The sequence below is a fragment of the Rissa tridactyla genome, chromosome 5 (genome assembly GCF_028500815.1).
Source record: "Rissa tridactyla isolate bRisTri1 chromosome 5, bRisTri1.patW.cur.20221130, whole genome shotgun sequence".
NCBI lineage: Eukaryota > Metazoa > Chordata > Aves > Charadriiformes > Laridae > Rissa > Rissa tridactyla.
Genome location: NC_071470.1, coordinates 29719695 through 29739376, shown reverse-complemented (window position 1 = coordinate 29739376; position 19682 = coordinate 29719695). Strand labels below are relative to the sequence as shown.

Genomic DNA, 19682 nt, shown 5'->3' with positions numbered 1-19682 from the left:
CCAAAACTATTGACCTATGCTATTTGACCCGAATATCTTATGATACTATGTCAGCTTTGAGCATCAAGCCAAGAGCCAACTTCATCAGGTTAAACAGCTAGTTGAATTTGTGGTCTTCTATATTCTGGACTAGCAGGTAAATCACTCCTGTCAGGTAGCTGGATGATGTTTTGTTGTTTTTTTTTCACAAGTTTGTTTTTTTTTTTTTTCTGAAGAAACAAACGTTCTGCTTCATTCCCAGTGCAGAATTTCTAGTTCCTCACCCTCTTGCTGGACCCACCATCACTGAGATACTTTTAAAATATGACCCCTTTCATACTCAATTGTCAATGACCTAAAAAGCTTTGTAGACAAACAATCAAATAAAAGCAATAATTTTATTGTGCTGGAAGCCCATGGCCTCCCCATTGTTGTGAAGTTCAGAAATATTAGAAACAATCCTTTTTTCTTGCTTCAGTTGGACCTTTTCAAGAAAAGAACTAAATAAAAATATCGTATGACAACTTTTCCATGAAACTGAATTTTAAAATACCAGTATTATTAATTGAATGTTACCCCAATTGGATTCCCTGAATTTTGAAGATAATAAAAGGAAAAAAAATAAGAAAGCGAAATACTTTTTGATGTGGTTAAGTTCACTTAAATACACAGGGGGAAACAACCAAACAACTTTCTGTCTGCTTGAGCTAGACCAGCTTCTGCAAGAATTTATATTTTGTCGGTCCATTAAGTCTGCAGTATACTTAACATATAGAAGCACAGTCAACTGTAATGCTAATATCTGTTAATGAATATAAGCTGTATTGATCGTTCTATTTTGGTTTACATTTAGAGTACTCACTCTTTTTTCCCTTACATGAAGCCACATTCCCTTACTTGTCGAGGGAAGACACACGAAGATATATTCCCTTACTTGATGAGGATGCATTTCTGATAACTGGGATGGTTAGGAATTCAATAGATAGTGAAGGGGTTTTTTCCCAATACAGCTAATGTAATAGAGCAAGATGCATGAATGTACTTAAGAAACACGTACAGTTTAAATACACAGGGACAGTAAAATGCAATATAAGTTCTTCCGTAACACTGTCCAAATAACATTAGTGGAGAAATATTAGAAAACATTTATATATTAAAAAGTAAACTTTTTTGCCTTGCATAGAGTTTTCTAAGCTCTTCCAAAAAATAATGATGCTCTAAAAAGAATTCAGAACGACATTGAGGATGTGGAGGAAGAAGCAGGATCATCAGGATTGCCAAGGGCCAATTCAATTTCCAGTAATGACAGAAGTGGTGCAAAGTGCTGACAGTGTACAGGCTGCATTTTCAGCCTTCTTTGCAGTGGCTGGACAAGCTGATTGCTTTTAAGAATTAAAATCAAGAGATGGCTGCCTACTAGCCTGAGATTTGGATTGGTAACACAAGACTGAATCTTACATTGCTCTGAGGAGTGTATCTGCCCATCCTCAGGACGGATCATTGTCCTGAATGTTTCGTCTATGAGACTGCATGCTCAGTGTAAATCCTTTAGTGTAAACCTTCTTGCCAACTCTTTCTGGATGGTTTCACGTTGACTGTGAAGCTAACAATTCTACCACACTTTCGTTATCAACCCTTTCAAAAGCAACTTCCTTAGCAAAAGAGTCTTTCTGGAGAGCAAGGGTAACATCAAATCCAACAGGGTTCATAATAAACTCTGATGACTATTTTTGCCATAGACCACTCTTGCACGGAATCGTGACCTCTTCCCAAGTAATGCTAATGTTATCTATGCCATCCATGATATTAAACTATCTCCAGACGTCATTCAGGCAGGGCTTTTCCTTACCTGTTGTCTCCTAGATAAACTTAGAGAAGGTCTCTTCTAGACAGTAGGCCTTGAAAGCGGTGATTACTCCCTGATTCATTGGTTGGGGTCTTACCAGTGGCAGAACATGACTTTTCCATTGGGCTATGGGGTCTCCTTATTAAGCTTGCTCTAAACAAGGAGAATGTTGAAGTCCATGACCTGTTTCTCACAGCGTTACCTAAAGTCTGGCACCATGTAGGCACTTTGAGCATTTGCGTAGTAACCTGGACCTTTTACTTGTTTCAGGGACTGGTGGAGAGAAGTTCCAAAGTCCTCTTGTCGCCCTGTGGTTCTCACTGCAATGAATAAGCAAAGGCTTTAGTGTGCAGTCTGCTTCTGCACTGCTGCCCAGCAGAAGGGTCAAACTGTCTTTTAGCAGCTTTAAAGCCCAAGGGAGTTTCCTCTTCATTACATCCAGCATGGATTGCACACCCACCACCTTCAATACAAGTTATGTCTAATCTGGCTTTTAAAGCAGCACTTCTGCGTAGCCACAGGCTTACTAGCATCACTCAAAGATTCTCCTGAACTCATGATGGTTATTATATGCAAAGATATTTTGTGATTAAAAACACAAATTGCAGTGATGCTGGAAGCCAGACCTCATTCCCATGAATGCAGAACAGACAGGATGGATGTTGCTGCATAGCTGCAACTGAGACGCTATACACATTTCTACTAGTGCGATACATGGCATACATACACAGATGGATATTCGTGCATCATCGGCATCTTAATGAAGTTCTACAAGGGCCAACTGCAACTCAGCTGGCATCCTTCAGTACAGCTGGGCAGCTCAGGAGAGGTTTCAATGGAAAATGGGTGGTAGAAGATTGCAGGATGAAAAAACAGGTAATAAAAGCGCTGAGGAAAACATGATGTTAATCAGTGATGCAACTGCAAAACAAATGACAGAAAGCGACAGAGAGCAGCTTGGTACTGAAGTTACAAGTTGACAGTTTTAAGGAATGACTAAGTAGAGTAGGAGTGAAGGGTGGAATCTGATAGAGCAGCATAAATTCACGAGTGACACAGAGAAAGTGAATAGGGAATGATATGTTTGCTATCTCTTCTACTACAAGAATGAGCAGGCATCAAATAAAGATAGCAAATGGCAAGACTGAAACAAAGCAGATAGTTCTTCGCACCACACATAGTTCAGCTGTGAAATCCCTTGCACAGGGTGCTGTAGTTGCTTGAAGAGTGCATGGCTTCAAACAACAACCAGGCAAGATAATGGAAGAAAATCCATGGAAGTTCTTCAATACGAAGAACACACATCTGTCTCAGGATGATAACCACTGCTGCTGCTGGGCAGGAATGGAAAACTGGGTTGGATCGTCTGATCCTGTACGGCTGCTCTGAGTGCATGTCCACATTCTTCCCAACAGCAGTGATTACCTCCAGGGGCTCTCAGTTCGTGTCAGTCGAACGACAGGACAGCTGTATTATGGTACTGCTGTACTACACAGAGCCGAGGATCACGGTTCCCTATCAAATCATGACACGTAAGCGCTGCTACAGAGCTCATCTCACTTCAGTTACCGGTGTAGGATGGGAAAGTTGCGGAGGTTTTTATGGTTACGACTATTGGTTAAGTTTTAACTTTTAGATAACTGTTGGCGGAAAAGAGCATAACAAGGACGCTTATATAAATGCAAAGCAAGTCTGCACATCCCTATTTCTTCATGCTATTACTGTAATTCCCAGCTGCCCCAAACCTGGTCCGAAGTTGGCATCAGAGGAGCTGTGCAATACAGCTTATGTAACTACAGCTGTCTTCTCCTCGGTTTGTTAAACAGATGCTTTGGGGTTTTTTTAAACGTTATTTCTTCAAGAGCTATAGTAGATTTTCAGACTGCTGGAATACTGAAGAAGCTGGCTTTAATAAAACATTGTGTGTCCTCGTATTCTCAAATACAAGTGAGAGTCGGTGAGAGTCCACCTGCTCCCGAAAGCCCCACCTGCCCCTCCCGAACAATCAGACTTGCTGCCAAACATCTGCGCGGCGCAGCGCTGCCTGGAGCCGCGGCAGAACGCACACAGCCTCATCCCCCGGGCCTTTCTTCTTGGGGGGGACATGCTAAGACACCTGTGCTCGGGCAGCCTACAAGTAGGGCAGGGAAATGCAGAGGAAGCCCTCGCCCACCGAGCACCGGGTCGCTGGATGGGGAGCTGGCGGGCAAGGAGGTGAGAGCGGGCGGCGGGGGACGGTGCGGGCAGCATCATCTCTGCCCGCAGAAGCGGCGGGGCCGGAGCCTCCCCCCGACTCACCCCGGCCGCAGCAAGGCACGGAGGGGGATGTAGTCCGCGGGGAGGGGGGGTGCGGAGCTGCCTACACTTCCCAAGGTGCCCGCCGCGCCGCGCCGGGGCTCTGGGTGCCGGCACCTGCCGGCGGGGGCGGAGCGCGGCGCCGCCTGCCCCGCTGCGGGCTGCGCGGCGGCGGGCGGGGATGGTGCCGGTGCCGCCCGCGGGGGCGCGGTGACGGGCGGCGGGGGAGCGGCGGCGGGCGCGGCCCCTCCTGCGAGCCATGAGCACCGGCACAGGTAGGCGGGCGCGGGGGACTGGGGGGCGTGGGGGTGCGAGCGACCCCCCGTTGTGTTTGGGGGTCCGTCACGTTGCGGTGCCACTCTCCGGGGTGCGGGCGGGGGGAGCCGGCTGAAAGACGCTAAAAAAAGCGGAAAATGCGTGTGTGTGTATGTGCGCGGGTATCTCGGAGAGGAGCTGGCGCTGCCGCAGCCGCGGGCGCTGCCGGGCGGGAGGAGCTGCGGCTGCCGCCGCCGTGTCGGGACCCTGCGGGGGGGAAAGGGGGCTCCGGCGGTGCCGCTCCCCCCGGTCGTCGCCCGCACCCACGGCGGGGAGCCCTTGGCCGGCCGCAGCGAGAGGCGACCCGTGTCTGTCTCCACACACAGCTGCGACACCCCACGGCACGGCCCCGGGGGCGTCTGGCCCCGGCCCCGCAGCCGACATGCGGCTGAGGGCAGCCGGCAGGCTGCTGCCCCCCTCCCCGCTCCGCATCCCAGGGGGTGGGAGCACGGCGGCTCTGCAGACGGGGGATATTTGGGTTAAAAGCTCGGCCTTTTTTGCTGGCCGCGATACCATAGTGATAGAGAAGGTGAAAATGACGGAGCCCTAGCTAGGATTACCGGCCGGAGGGATCCAGTTGCCCAGGGCGATACAAAAGTAATTTCTCCTGTGATACGTGCAGAATTTGAGAACTGACTCGGAATTGTGTTTTCCAGCGATTCGGTATTCATCTGCCTTGTGTTGGCAGCGGGAGGTGGTTACTTCAGAGCGCAGCTGATCGCAAAACATTACAGTCTTTTAAGGCAAATACAGGGTTGTGCATCGGGGAAAGGGGAAGGTTTTGAGTTGTGTATTTTGTTTCTGAGGTTAACTGTAGTTGCTAAATATACCCTCTGCCACAACAACAGGGAGAGGTTGAATAGCTACAATTACGTGGTGACTCTGTATGTCAACATGCTTAATCATATCACGTCCTCATAGCGAGCCAAATGAGAGCCTACTGCAAACAAAGAGGAGAATGAGCTCCCTGTGAGAACGGTGCTAGACCTGGGGTCAGGCACCTGCCAGAGCCTTCAGCTAAAAACCTAGTTTGGCATTTCCTCATGTCTGATGAAGGTGTGGATATTTCCATGTGTGCCCATTATCCATGTTCCCGCACAGTCTGTGGATGAAACATGCACAGACAGTGTGCCGGTCCTCTCCGGGGAAGCGCCCAGGCCAGGGTAGGTGTCCAGGGGTGCGGGTGAGAGCAGAGTAAGTGCGTGTTGCAGGGTTGAACTGAATCGTGCGCTAGAAATCCTGATTCTGTTCCACGCCTCTAAAGGGAATCGAGATGGTTAATGCAGATGGTGACATCTGCACTGGAGATGATTAAACTCCAGCACAGAATCCTATCCTCGGTTACCCGTCTGTAATGTCTAACTGACGAACACAAAATACTGTTAAACAGCTAAATTCTGTAGTGATAGAACTGAGGCTGGTAGAGGGAATATTAAAGTCCAAAGTTGTATCTCTATAGTATTTAAAACGCCAATTAAATAGATTGTGAAGTTATAAAGCCATAGAAAAGTTAGTGCATAACAGTCTAGTGCAGAGGAGACTTGACACAATTCTATCTCAGTAATTGCACCAAACATGGTGTAAATGAAATAGCAAAAATGAACGGTGCCAAGATAAAAATAACATCCTGGGAAAAAAGAGAGTGGGAAAAAAAACCTCCTGAGGGTTCTTAGCTCTCATTTGAAAGTATAACTGGCAGTTTTAAGAGCATTGGTTTTAAGTATGGGTTTAGCTTTGATGTTTCCAAATTTTGATTTTGCATGTCTATGTAGACTCTGTAAACAATTTACAATCAATTTTTGTGATAAATGAAGTGTGAGGAGCCTATACCTACCCTGCAAAATCAATGGAAACTTTCCATTGACATCAATGGGGCAAGTATTGTACAGTAAATTTAATACCACGTTTTGACTAAAATTATTGTTTCCAAAAGATTTCCTCCAAAAGATTTCCACCAAAATTACTGTGGGAAAGCTGTAATGTGAAGTTTGGTATTTACCGTAACAGAAAGATGTTTCTGGTTCTGCAAAGAAAATACGTGTGCAATGTGGTATTAAGATCAGCCTCGCATAAAGTTCAAGGAATTGCTGCACTGTTTGGCAATTCAGGAGAAATCCCTGCTCTTCCTGGTACTCTTGAGATGGAGTGAAGTGTTGTGTATCTGTCCTTATTACTCCAGAGACCTTCGCTGTTTCCCTCTTGTGCCGATGCAACACATCATTAGCTGTCTGTGTCAAGAGGGTTTCGGGCAACCCTGTGACCCTGCCCTGCCATTTTAACCGTAGGATTTGGCTTTGGATATAGAGATGTGTGTATTTGGTAAACATGATTTAGCTTGTAATAGATAGATAATATAATTCAAAGTGTCCCAATAGTACATACGTTGAACCATCATTCTGTGTTAATGGACTGCAGGCTCATGCTATAATATTAAATCTAGAAAGCGTATGATCATGTGGCATAGTAACACATCTGAAATTCATTATTACGTATGTTGTAATTAGATTTTTCCATGTGTGATTTTCCTCAGCTGACTTCCATATATTTACCATTGATCTTGTCTGAAGGTATTTCTAAGAGCTTGTTCACTGTCCTTTACACCTGTGTTTGCATGGCATGGCCGTGCTTTCAGGATTCTAAATGTACTTTTAAGAGTTTATAATACACGATCAGTCTAGTATTTCAGTTCTTTACCATTTTGAAATCATAGCAAGAAGAACAGAGTAGGTTAAAAATTTAAGATTGAGAAAATTAGGTTCCCATCAATTCCCAGAAATAGGGTAACATGGTGTCTATTATTTAAGTGGAAAAAAAAGAATTGCAGAGCTAATTACATACTAGGTGAATTATCTTATATTAGATTAAAATAAATGTCATGACACAAATTCTTGCAGCTATTTAGTCTTAAAACTATTATATCAGAGGCAAAATTTGATTGTGTGTATCAGAGAACAGCTAATGGAGTGTCACAGCCCAAATGGAGGAGGAAGGTGGGGATCCTGGTTACAAAAGAGGTTATGTGCGTTGTTCCTGCTCTGCTTGGGAGATGCTTAGTTCCTTTTCAAAGTTCACATGCAGATATGCTGATAGGCATCCTCTCTGGAGACAATAATATGACTGTTTCAGACTGTAGTATATTTTATAGTTAGATACAGTGGTTTACTTTCAGCACTTAATTTTGAGCACTGGGAGAAGAGATCATTGAATTACTAGATACGAGCAGCAAGAGGTTGGCTTCCTTCAGAGTTCTCCAACTAATGAACGTGTGAAGATTATAACACACAATCCTCCAAGTCCTGTAATTAAACAGGATTAGAACTGCTTCCTTCCATTGCCATTTTAGCTGCATTTCCCCCAAAAAATAAGCAATGACACATATTTCCTAGTGGTATTTTCTTCCTTCGAAGTTGAATTGCATGGAATGTGTGTAACTTCTTAGATTGTAAAAAAAAAAATAGGAAGTCATATTTTAGGATTCTTTAAGGTTTTGGTGGAAGATTCTTCTTTATAGTTCTTTAGAAAAGGATTTCAGCTCAGTGCATGACATCTGTTAAATGGCATCATGTTCTGGGATTGTAAGAACATACAGCACAGTTAGGAGAGGGTGAAATAGGTCGGAAGAGCTTATCAAGTGATGGTATATCAGTTGGTAACTCCTGACTGCAGGACATCCTGGCTACCACGGGCCTTCACGTGCTGCCCCAGCGCTGCAGCCCATCTCTGGGAAGGCGCCTAGTTCTGCTTTAAAAAACCCGGGTATGTGCCTTTCTGACTGAGGTCTAGTTCTTGCCAATTTGCCGGTCTGCAGCGCAGCATCTGTACAGTAACGAGCATCCTCTGTGGCAGGTATCTGTACGCATCTGACTGCCACTGCAATACGTTAAATTCAGCATACGTTCAGGTTTGCTTCTCAGGGCATTAATGGCTTATGTACTTAATGGCAAATAATCAGCTTTGTTATAAAAACATAGAGGGCTAAGAAATGTAACGAAAGTTGAAATATTAATCAAAACATGGCTACTGAGGTAACCTTTTCCTCCTTTTACCTTCTTCTGTGCAATGGGCTGGCCAACATTCAAGGAGAAGTGAGGAGACCATGATTTTTAGTTTTGCCTAATTCAACAAATTGTTCGGGTTCTACACTACACAAATTCAAGCTTTTAGCAATGGAAACACGTCAATCTTGACTGTTGTTAACTTAATGCTCACCTCTGCGCTTTCCAGTCCTGCTGGGGGATTGCTGGTGCCATTAACTCACCTTTGGACCTTGGGTTCTCCATCTGAGCATCCAACGCTCACAGTAATGAATTGAGCACATTTGTGTGAAAATGGGCCGTGCTGCTTGGGGCTTTTCAGAGCAGAGCCCTGTCAGCGGCTGGGTGAGAGGGGCACAGCCAGCAGAGCTGTGGCTCCACACAAGCAGGGAAGCGGATGGGCCTTGGAGATTATTGGACAATTTGCTGGCTCGTGGTCTGCATCCTTAAATATAACCTTAAGGCAAATGTTTCTGAATTTAGATTATTCCCTGTGTCAAGATCCATTAGCAGTGTGTCAAGGTCCTTAACTGTTACCGTCTGAAATGGTGGAATGTTTTTTTCGCAGCTTATTAGTTGATGTTCATGCTCTGAAATCGAGATGGGGTATTGTTTTGCACGAAGCACGGTTATTTATTTTTCCATTTCAGAAAAGGAATGTGAGAGGAATATGAACTCCATTCAGTGAATATTTCTGCCTCCTTTAGAAGCTGTTTTTTGCCCTTTCTCTGTGAAAACAAACCATTCTTCTACTGGCACTAGTCAAAATGATCAATAAGTCTATTTTGGAGATTCTCCTGATCCTATAGGACACCTTGTTTGACCTGTAGTTGAAGGAAAACAAAGTCTAAATGCAATTGACCAAGAAAAATAAACATTCCTGAACTGTAACATGTTGCTAGTGATATTTTAAGATGACTTTAATGTTCGTGTAATATGGGTTGTTTTGGCTATTTAGGAACTGTTATTTTTAGATTTAAGTAATACTGTTATTGTAAAACAGTAACAGATCGTAGTTGCTCCTCATGGTGGATATGAGGAACAGGTGTGGTGTCTCGGCTCTTACTGTACCGTAGGTGCTCACAAACACGGCTCCTTGGAAGTTTTCAGGTAGCTATAGTTTCATTTCTAGCATGGGGCACCCTGATGCTTCAGAAGAGGATGAAATGTGATTGTCCCATGTACTGGTTTATGGAGTGAAATAACTGGATATAGTATAAATGTGGAGGATTAAGCATGCACTGGATGTGTTCCTTCAAACTGTTTCAGGGGATTTCAAAGTAAAATTTAATCCCTGTGACATTGTGTGGTGAAATCCTCAGTGAAGTAGGAGTTAGTGTTTGATGCATATCACATGAAGAAGCCACAGAACCTGTTCTGCTTGACGGTGTCATGCAAGAGCTTTTGTCACTTTAGAAAATAGGTCATATACCTCCTTCCCCTCACAGGAGTGTGACTTGAGGATTCGTGGATAGCAGGGAATTCCAGAAGTAATTCATAAGGCAGTTTACTAGCTGATGTCTAAATGTACACTGGGATCTTCTCTGCTGAGATGTCCCCTGTTAAGTGGGACTAAATGAATAGGCAGCCTTCTGTGTAGTAATTAATTTGGAGAGTTCTTGATCACAGACGACTTCAGTTTTTGCTTGACTTCATACTTCTGTCAAGAGAGTTCATTGAGGTACATTGCCTCAAATTTTGCTGTTTAAAATGATGTAAGCGCCCTAGAAGTCACAAAAAGTATTTTTACAGTTTCATCTTTATTTTTATCTCAGTTACTTTTGCTTAATTTGCTCCGTTTACAAATTCTCTACCTTTATTTTCCTGTTGATGTTCTCAGTGTTGCAAACTTAGCTGGGTTCTGCAAGTCAAACAGGTGTTTCTGTTCTTTACCTTGTAAAAGATGGTGAGGAGTTTTGATAGAGTTCAGCTGACAAGTTTGGCTTTGCAAAGTCTTGTAGGGTTTGCCTTGCTCTGATGTTTCGTTTGGCTTTGCAATACCAGGGGCATTAAAGCAATCACTCAGTCACAATTTTAGATGCACCACCAATACTAGAGGATCTGATCTTTAAGGTTGCATCTATAGTTGTGTAGGGGACAGAGAGCAAAGGACACCGTAGAAATGGGCTGTGTTGCCACTGTTACCCTTGATGACAGGGAGGTGAGAATGGAAAAGGGTTTTGCAGCCAAATCCTGTAACTGGGACACAAGGCAATGGGGAACAGCTGGGCCTGCGTACGTCTGCACCGCGAGTTGTAGCGAGTGTCTGGCAGTAACTGCAGCACCTCACCCTCTGACTTGCACATATGCTCCCCATTCTGTTATCTGTTAACCTGGCTATAAGTCAGGCTCATGCCGATTGTAGGATTCCTGCTTGCGGTTGGAGCCTCGGTGCGCTCGGTGGTTCCTGCCCTGCTCAGATTAAATAAAACCCCGCGCTCTGCCTTTGGAGCAGTGACAGAAGTGTGCCTGAGCACAGGCACAGGTGATATATATATATATTGAAATACTGGTGATAAGAGTGCAGGACTGGTTCGTGTGCTGTCTTGGAGCCCTACATGACTAATAGCGTACATTTATGTACAGCGTTGTCAACAGAGTCTAGCCCCTAATCCTATGGGGGTTTGTGCAGCGAGTGCGATGGGAGGAGCTGCTGTGGGCATCCCTTGAGTGTGGGGCGGGCAAGGAGAGATGGAGAGGTCTGCTTTTCATCCACCTGGAGAGGAGAATGCCAATGGGAACTGAATGGTGGTCTTCAACCCCCTAATAAGGGGGTAGAGGAACAACAGAGCCAAGTTCCTCTAAGGTGCGTGGGAAAAGGGTGAGAGGCAACAGTCAGGAGATGTAGCAAGGGAAATTCCCACCGGTCGTAAGGGGGGGAAAAAAAAACTGCAGTGAGAATGCCTGCACCCTGGAGGAGGGTGCCCAGAGAAGCTGTGAAATCTTCGGCCTCAGAGATTGTCAAAATTTAATTGGCAAAGGCCTGAGCAACCTGACCTAGCTTTGGAGATTGCCTTTCTGTGAGTTGGACGTCTGGGCATCTGGCCCAAAGTTTTTTGTTGGTATCTGAAGCCATCATAAAGCCTGGCTGCAGAGCTCCTGTTGAGCTGCTACAGAGATCTACGGGCAGATTAATCTCAAATGTTTTGCATGGCCATTTACCAACCAGTCTTCCTGTCTATGTTTTGGTGGCTCATTCCTGCCTCGGAAAATTGGAGAAAAACTAATGTCAGCTTCATGGATGAATGTTTGTAAGCTCTCCTGCACCAGGCTCTGGAGAAACAGAGTTTATGTACCACAAATCTGTTGAACAGTTGTCTGAAAGATGCAGACCTCTCTTGTGGGTTCTGTATGTGCAGCTGCAGAGTCCCTCCTTGACTGGGACAGAGTTTGGTGTGAACATCTGGCTTCTCCATCACTGCTGGGACTTTGAGAAACACTAAGCATCCATCACCCATGGGTGATATCAATGTGAACTGCAGAGTGTTTTGTCACTCTTAAACTAAGGCATTTATGTATGCGCCTTAGTATGGAATTAGGTTTAAACATTTTAACATCTTTGTTCTAATAGCCACGGCTTTTCATGTTACAAATCTAAGATAACAAGCATCTTGGAGACTGTCCTAATGTGTTGTTGTCTGTGAGAGCAACCAAAGCTTTTCCAGCAGCTTCTTTAAGGCTTCTGTCTTTACGAACCATAAGACCTTTAGGAATAAGCATTTCTGTTTCAGTTTGCTGTATGCCGCAGTTATTGCCATTATTTAAGATCACTGTCTGTACCAGCTCAGATTAAACGTCTGCGTGGCCCAGTAGCCTGTGTCCAGCCATGCCCGTCATCCTGACCTGGGAAAGACCGGTAACAGTGGATAGCTGTGTCCACCTTGGTCTTGAATTTTTCTCAAGATGGTACTAAGTGATGCATCACCTCAAGTACCAAATTTTAGCTCATTTTGGTAGCGTGGCCTAAATTTTGTTGTCTGCAGAAAGCCAGCATAACAACAAACTTCTATTTATATCTTAATAGAGCTACACAGTTACAGTGCTGTAGATTTGTTCGTGTCTGTATTATTAATTGGATTTGATATAAGACTGAAACCTAGGTTGTGCTGGGGACCCTTAACTCCTGTTATTTCTAAACTTTAGGGTTAAATAATCTTTCTGGACTGAAGTGATATGCTACATTTTCAGGAAAACTGCTGAAGTGATAGGCACCCATTTCACATTTCTTTCCATAGATCTATAATTCTAAATTGTGATGTGCCTGAGCTGTTTTCCAAGGTCAAGGCTGATTTTCTGTGGGAACCGCACGGTCTGTGTCCTGTAAAGAATATGAGACTGACGTTAGGGGGATGCTGCCAGCTCTGAAGAAATGCTCGGCTGGGCTTTCTGCATCTTGTCTCTGAAGCACGTAAGGTCTCCATAGATCTAGAAGCGTGCCGTAGTCATGCCTATTTTAGAAAGCAGCAAACAGCACGAGCTGCAAATGTAAGTTGGCAGAAGAAGCGTGGCTGTTAAGCTAAAGCTGTCAGAAACTGCCGTAATGTTGGTTGGATACTGGCTTGGTTTACCTGTCCTGTTATGAATTAGGAAAAGGCAGCTTTTCAGAGCCTTTCTAAATGCAAAGGTACTTAAGATTTTTGGAAATATATAGGAATGATATATATTGGAGGCAGTCCCAGATTCGGTCCTGGTAATTTTGATCTCCTGCATGTGTTTCCTAGGTGCTGTAATGTTGTGTTTAATAGAGCGACGGATGCTTTCAATATAGCTGTTTGCAATATGGACATGAAACGGCTCACCAATTTCAGTTATGAAATTCATCTTTAATTCTAGTTACTACTTTATTTTTATGACATTGTCTAGGTTATAGGTCGGATTCAGTTGCTAAAATATCTGATCTTCTACTGCTTCTCTGTGTAACTGATTGTTTTCACTCACATATTCCAATACTGAGTTGTTTGCAAAAGCACAACAGCTGTTTTCCCTCAAGACAACAAGAGAACAAACTTACCAGTCCGTTTCTGTACTAACTGTGTAATGGTAGTGGTGAGGCACTGGAACAGGTTGCCCAGGGACGTTGTGGATGCCCCATCCCTGGAAGTGTTCAAGGCCAGGCTGGATGGGGCTTTGAGCAGCCTGGTCTAGTGGGAGGTGTCCCTGCCCATGGCAGGGGGGGTGGGAACTAGATGATCTTTAAGGTCCCTTTCAACCCGAACTGTTCTATGATTCTATAATTACTCTGCTTCTGTAGAAAATGCTGTACTGGTTTATGTAACTTTTTAAAAAAAAAAAAATTTTTTTTCTCTAATTGAACCTATTTTCTGTAAGCAAACCTGTGAATGTATTTTAAGGAGTTGTGCATCCAGTGTTGCTTGCAGAGACTTTAGCAGTGGTTGAACAGCAAACCTTGATGTGTTAAAGCAAGGTTCCTGCTCTTAGCCTGCCCTGTGCCTCTCTGCTGTGGCTCTGGGAGGCAGGTGATGACACTTGTGCTCTTGGTGTGGTGGAGGGCAAAGAACTGAAGTGTGACAGGTGGCCTCTGAAGTTTCTAGGGAAATCATGGTAATTATGCTATTGAAAGTAATTGTACTATGGAAAGTATTTCCACTGCATTGATGCTATTGGACTATGAAGAATTAACAGTTACCAAAGAACCTATATTGGTCACAGGCTATTTGGCATTTCAACTTGACAGCTATGTATAGCACTCGAGCAGTAGGGAGGGAGGACTTTGGATGGACTGTAAAAGCTACGCGTCCAGGAGAGCTGTTGTACTAACCCATAAATAAGTCACCCTATGTGTTTTACTCCATTTTGTCTCTAGGCTGCAATCTCTTCTGCTGCTTCTGAGACGACCATTGCATCTCGCTGTCAGTGTCAAAGTTTCTTTTTATCTATTTATTTAGACTTTGTTGCATACTTCTGCGTAAGCATTCTAAAATGCTATGCCCTGAAGAAATTATTAATGCAATAAAAAAATTAGAAAACTCTTTAAAATGCAAATAATATAATTAACACGGTAATTGCTGTTATATTAATATTCCCTGTATTTCCTCTGACTGCGGTTAATGTTGTTTGTAAACTTTGGGGAGGAGATGCTGTCTCTGGCTTTGTGTACTGTATAAACAGCCATAGTATTTCTAGTCCCAGGCTGAAAGATAACGTAATCTCTTTAGGAAAATTCTGCTATATTTTGCAGGAACTCCTTTTTTGGTAGGATGTAACACTCTTTACATATATGTTCTCTGATGTCAGGGTTTCCTTTTGGTAGAATTTCATTATAGTACTGTTGGAGCTGCGTATTTTTATAAATATATTTAGCTGTTTAATAGTAGTTTTCATTGATTGACTGCAGAGCTCTCAAAAGAGAAGTAAATTCACTGGTGTGCGTATGGGAACTGAGAACAGATTTGTGACTTGCGTTTAGTCGGATTAGTCAAGAGGAAAAGAATTTGAAATACTAAAGCCTGAATTGTAACTGTTGCATCCATTAGGTCACTCTGACTTCACGTGTATAGGGACGTTTTGGGTTGGTTTTGGCATTGGCATGAGTGGTTGGTGCTTGTCTACAGAAGTAAGAACGGGAAATGAATGCTTAATTTGTTTGTTATCTTCCACTGAGTTTTGAAAAATAAAGTCTTAGCTGGTCCTTAGCTTGTCCAACAGCTCAAAGGGGCCAAGAGGGAGGGAAGAGTTTGGCTTGTAAAAACTAGCTGCAGGAAAGCCAGTTTCTTGCTGTTAGCTCCATGCCTTGGGCAACCTAGATATGCCCTCCCACTGCCCCCCCACCGCTTTTTGTTTCTCTCTGGATTGTATCCACGCGGAGATTTAGTTCCAAAAAGAAATCAAGGTTGCAACTGATGTCATCCTTCAGATAAGACTACATGTGTAAAATACTTCAAAAAAAAAAAAAAATCCCCCAGGAGCCTAACCCTGGAAAATGTTTTGGTTATTTTTTATTTTTACGTGGCAGGAAAAGGCTGCATGTACTAGCACCCGAGCTGCAAGCATGCAGCCCCACCAAGGAATCTGTGCAGCCCACAGTGACGCCTGTCCCGGCAGACCCCTGCCAGCAGCTGCCACTGTCACTTTCCGCTTGTTTAAAGCTCTTTAAAGGTGGCATAGAGATAGCACGCAGCTCTTTCCTCTAGAGGCAGGCTTAAGTTAATGTTTCCCCAGCGGCCAGCATTACAGATGCTTGCAGAAAAGGGGAAGAGCCCCTGCGCTTCTCTCTGCTCGCCCCTCTCCCTGTTCCGGACAGGTAGGAAAGCTGGGGATGGAGGCAACGTTCTAACTTTTCAATTTCTGCAGCTTTCATCAGTTACGATCACATGAGTACAGTGGGTAGTTTGGAAAATATTTGTGATCTGTCCCAGATCACACCAATAACACCTCTCAGCTTTTGTATCCCCCAGTGACCTGAAAGCTTAGTTACTGGGGTGAGGACTGTTTCAGTCCTGAGGGCTTGTACCAAGTCAAGCCTGTTCACTGGGTAAATGTGTCCAGATAAAGTGGACCTACTCCAAGCCACATGTAGCACTTCTGTCCAAAATACATCAAAGCAACCAAGGTCATTTCAAGAAAAATCTGACCAAAGTGCACCACGCTGATTGTCCCCTGTCGCTCTCTATATAACTACAGCAGCATCAAGTTCCTGTATTGATCTGTTTGTCATCAGGTTTTGATCGTTGCGTCATTCCAGAAGGGTGTAACCACCGGTATAATTTAATACCGGGGGAAAGAGAACCTGCATAATGAGAACCATTCAGGTGAGACGTGGAGCAGACAGGTCACACCGGGGGGGGGGGTGGTGTGTGCCCACAGGGGACCAGCGCAGCACCAGCACAGGGTGCTTATGAAGAACTGCATTGCTGAGCAAACTCATTCCAGCTTTTGTGTTCTTTGAAGCATTTTCCGATGTTTGGCCTTTGTAGGAAATCCTCAGTATCACACAATAATGGGCTTTAACTGGACTTCAAACCACAGAAGTGTATGTTTCAGAAGCTGTATTTTGAAAAGCATCCACAAAAACTTGTTCAAATTTATAGTTCATTTGAAGAAATCCATGAGTGGTGTTTTCCGAGCTGTTCACACGAAGCCACTAATGAAAGAGCAGCCAGCCCTGACGCCTATAGCCCCATAGGGAATGCCTGTCAAAATGCACCATGGCAGAGCATCAGGGTAAGGCGCCGGCAAGTTAAATTTGTCTTATGCGTGCCCAGAGAGTCTCAAGAAAGCAGAAGTGCTAATGCGAGGGATGCTGACTTATCAAAGGAGTGCAGCTACATGCAAGAGGATTAATTTTACTAATACATGCTTATAGTGCAAGCTAAAAAGGCTCTGCAACATCTGAATGCAAATCCACAAAAGAGTTAAATTTAGTTGGCGTTATGTTGTGCCTTTATTTTGAAATGGACACTGTTCACATTTACGGCTTGGGATTTCTCATTTGTAGTGCTCATCATAATGTTTTAAAAGTTATTCTAAAATTAATTCCTTACATGTTTTTGAGATGGATAATTTTCAAATTCAAGACTACCCTCTTTGTTATGTATAGTCCCATCGAAGCATAAGGAACTGTGTATTAATATAAGAAACAAAACTTCACGCTGCAGTTATTAAAAGCTGCCCCTTACCTTAGACTTAAAAATCTCTGAAACCTAAAATACTCTTATACGAATCAAACTTTTTCAAAAAAAGATTCTTCAATTTTTCATTGATGATATTACTCGGAGACCAATTCTAAATACAGCTTTGGTCAGCTTTCTTGTGCAGATATAGGTACCACAATGTTATTCCTTAAAGTTGGACCCCTAGAGCCCCCTCATCTGTGAGCTGTTGTGCTGCAAATTGTTAATGGAATATGTTATTCTGGAAGTTCACAGCTGGTTTATGTCACTTAATGCAAATGAATTGTAAATAAAATATACTAGGACATTAAATGTTTAGTTGAGATAATAGTTCTGTTTATTCAGCTTGAGGAAATGAAAGGTGGAGTTAAGACTACACTTAAAAAAACATAGGTAGGAAGCAAGAAAGCAGGTTTTAATTACGATTTAGAATAAAATCAATAAGCAAATAGGTCTAGAATAAAATTATAAAAGATTGCTGTAGATTGCTACAGTGGTACATTAACATACTAAACTATTTGGAGTGTGAGACGTTTTCCACATCAGAATGAAATAAATAGCAGCTTAATGCGTTAGTGATTTCAGTGACGTCTGCTCTGTCAGTTGCCCATGGGCTGGGGAAAATAAGTATTATGGCAAAAGATACGTGGGCGGATCCAGCAGCTCAGGATTTGGTGCTCCAAGTGGTGCAGGGCTGGGGACAGTTTTGGGTCCCTTGATACCAGCCGCATTGGTGAGATGCTTTTGGCCCCTGCCTTGGTTTGGTAGGAGATGCTCAGCTATGGGCATATCACTGCCATCCTGTTTCCCCTCCTGCTGTGGCAGTAAAATTAGTGAGTGGAATGAAGGGGCTGTATCTGGTGTTTCCAAGAGGAATATCACTTGCTGGGGGAGGATTTTTTTTTTCTTTTTCCCCCCTAATATTTATGCCTATTATTGGAGCTATACCAGTGAGTGGAACTGCTCGCCATCTTTGTCTGCTCTGGGAAGGCGCTTCACAACAAAACCTGTGTGACTGCAGTTCTTACACTAGAATACCTTGTTTTGGAGCATCTTTAGGACTTTGAATAACCTTATGCTATTTTTGTTTTAATTACTATAGTTTAATCAGTTTACCAGATAGTATACAAGCAGAAGTGAAAACCATATGCTTACCCTTGAGATCTAACTATCAATTAGGTCATGTATACATGCAAGAAAATTCAGGGAGAAATCACAAGCAATACCATCTTCATCTATAAAACAGAATACAAGTTGGAGTCTCCTTTTTACCATTTGGAATTTGTTTCTGTTGTTCATACAGGAAAGGGATGAAGGGAATTAAAAACCTTTAACCTTTTTCTGCAACCATGACAGCTAGAACTACATTTAAAAAAAAAAAGATTGCTGCGTAATCACTTATCTCCCAGCAGTGGTACTTAATTTAAAATGTCAAGTATTTCAAGGCTGTGATAAAATCGTGAGACTTAACAATGCTTCTTATATTGCAGTCAAAACTCCCAGAGCTCCCATGTCAAACAGTCAGCCAAAATTCAAAATGCAGCCAGATTAGCAGTGTTAATCGCATTGCCTGTTATTTAAATTGCAAGGGAGCTGTGCAGGGTGTAGAGGCTGGAAACTGGATACCTGTGTAGTAATGCCTGCGCCTAAGGATGTGACCCACAGCGTATGTGGTTAAGTGGGATTGGTATTTACTGTCACAACAAAATCACTACTTCTAAGGCAAATTGCAATGTTGAATGTGTAACTTGGTAAACCAGGTTGGTTTCTTTGTATGTTTGGTGTATGTTTAGGTTTAAAAAACCAGATTTGCTTCTCTGCTTCACTGTGACTTTTTGGTGGTGGGATCACCAGCGGCATTGTACGTCTAATATTTGGGTTGTAGGATTGTTATGAAATTCCCCCTGAATTCTCAGGGGCAGTCCTTGGGCCAGACTGCTGCAAATCCGAAGGCAGGCAGCATCAATGGAAATAGGCATATTCGTTGTGATTGATAGCACTATGAGACAAGAAATTTATTCTGACACTTATGTCTGAAAAAAAAAAAAAGACAAAGTCATTCATTTAGCCATTTATACATGAGCGTGCCTAAAATTAGCTTTTATTCTGTTAGGAATCCAATGGTCGACATGTACAAGTTCAGATCAGAAATGTTGACCCTCCAGGACATCCCAAGTTCTTTATGGCAGATCCAGAGAGAAAAGTTTTGCAATATTACTTATGGTATGTAGTACAATGTTAGCCTTGTTAAAAAAAAAAAACAAAACCAAAAAAACAAAAAACAAACAAACAAAAAAAAAACCCCACAAACACTAGATGGGCAAAGATGCTCTGGGTGAAAGGTGTTCAGCAGCACTGAATACCAGGTCACTTTTCCATAGATGCTAAATATGAGTTTGGAAGGCTAATTTTAGTCACCAGTGTGTGTCCTCACTCACTTGTGATGATCTGTTTTGCTGTTGTGCCAGGGTCCTGCTGCTGGGACAATGTGGAGCAGATCTGTGGATGGGATGCCTGGATGGCAGGGGGCTGAGTGCACGAGGAGGGGGTGCAGGAGCCAGGCTACTTCAGGAGGTTGAGGGG

The 19682-nt window shown here is 43.4% G+C and overlaps 1 protein-coding gene across 2 annotated transcripts in view; it reads left to right on the top strand.

Annotated features, from left to right (window-relative positions):
- The first annotated feature begins 4269 nt into the window (after positions 1-4269).
- Positions 4270-19682, top strand: part of ABLIM2 (actin binding LIM protein family member 2) — a 145318-nt gene continuing 129905 nt past the window's right edge. For both annotated transcript variants that reach the window (XM_054202677.1, XM_054202675.1), the window contains exon 1: positions 4270-4395. In XM_054202677.1, the coding sequence (XP_054058652.1) occupies positions 4380-4395 (16 nt within the window). In that variant the 5' untranslated portion in view covers positions 4270-4379. The remainder of the gene's footprint in view (positions 4396-19682) is intronic.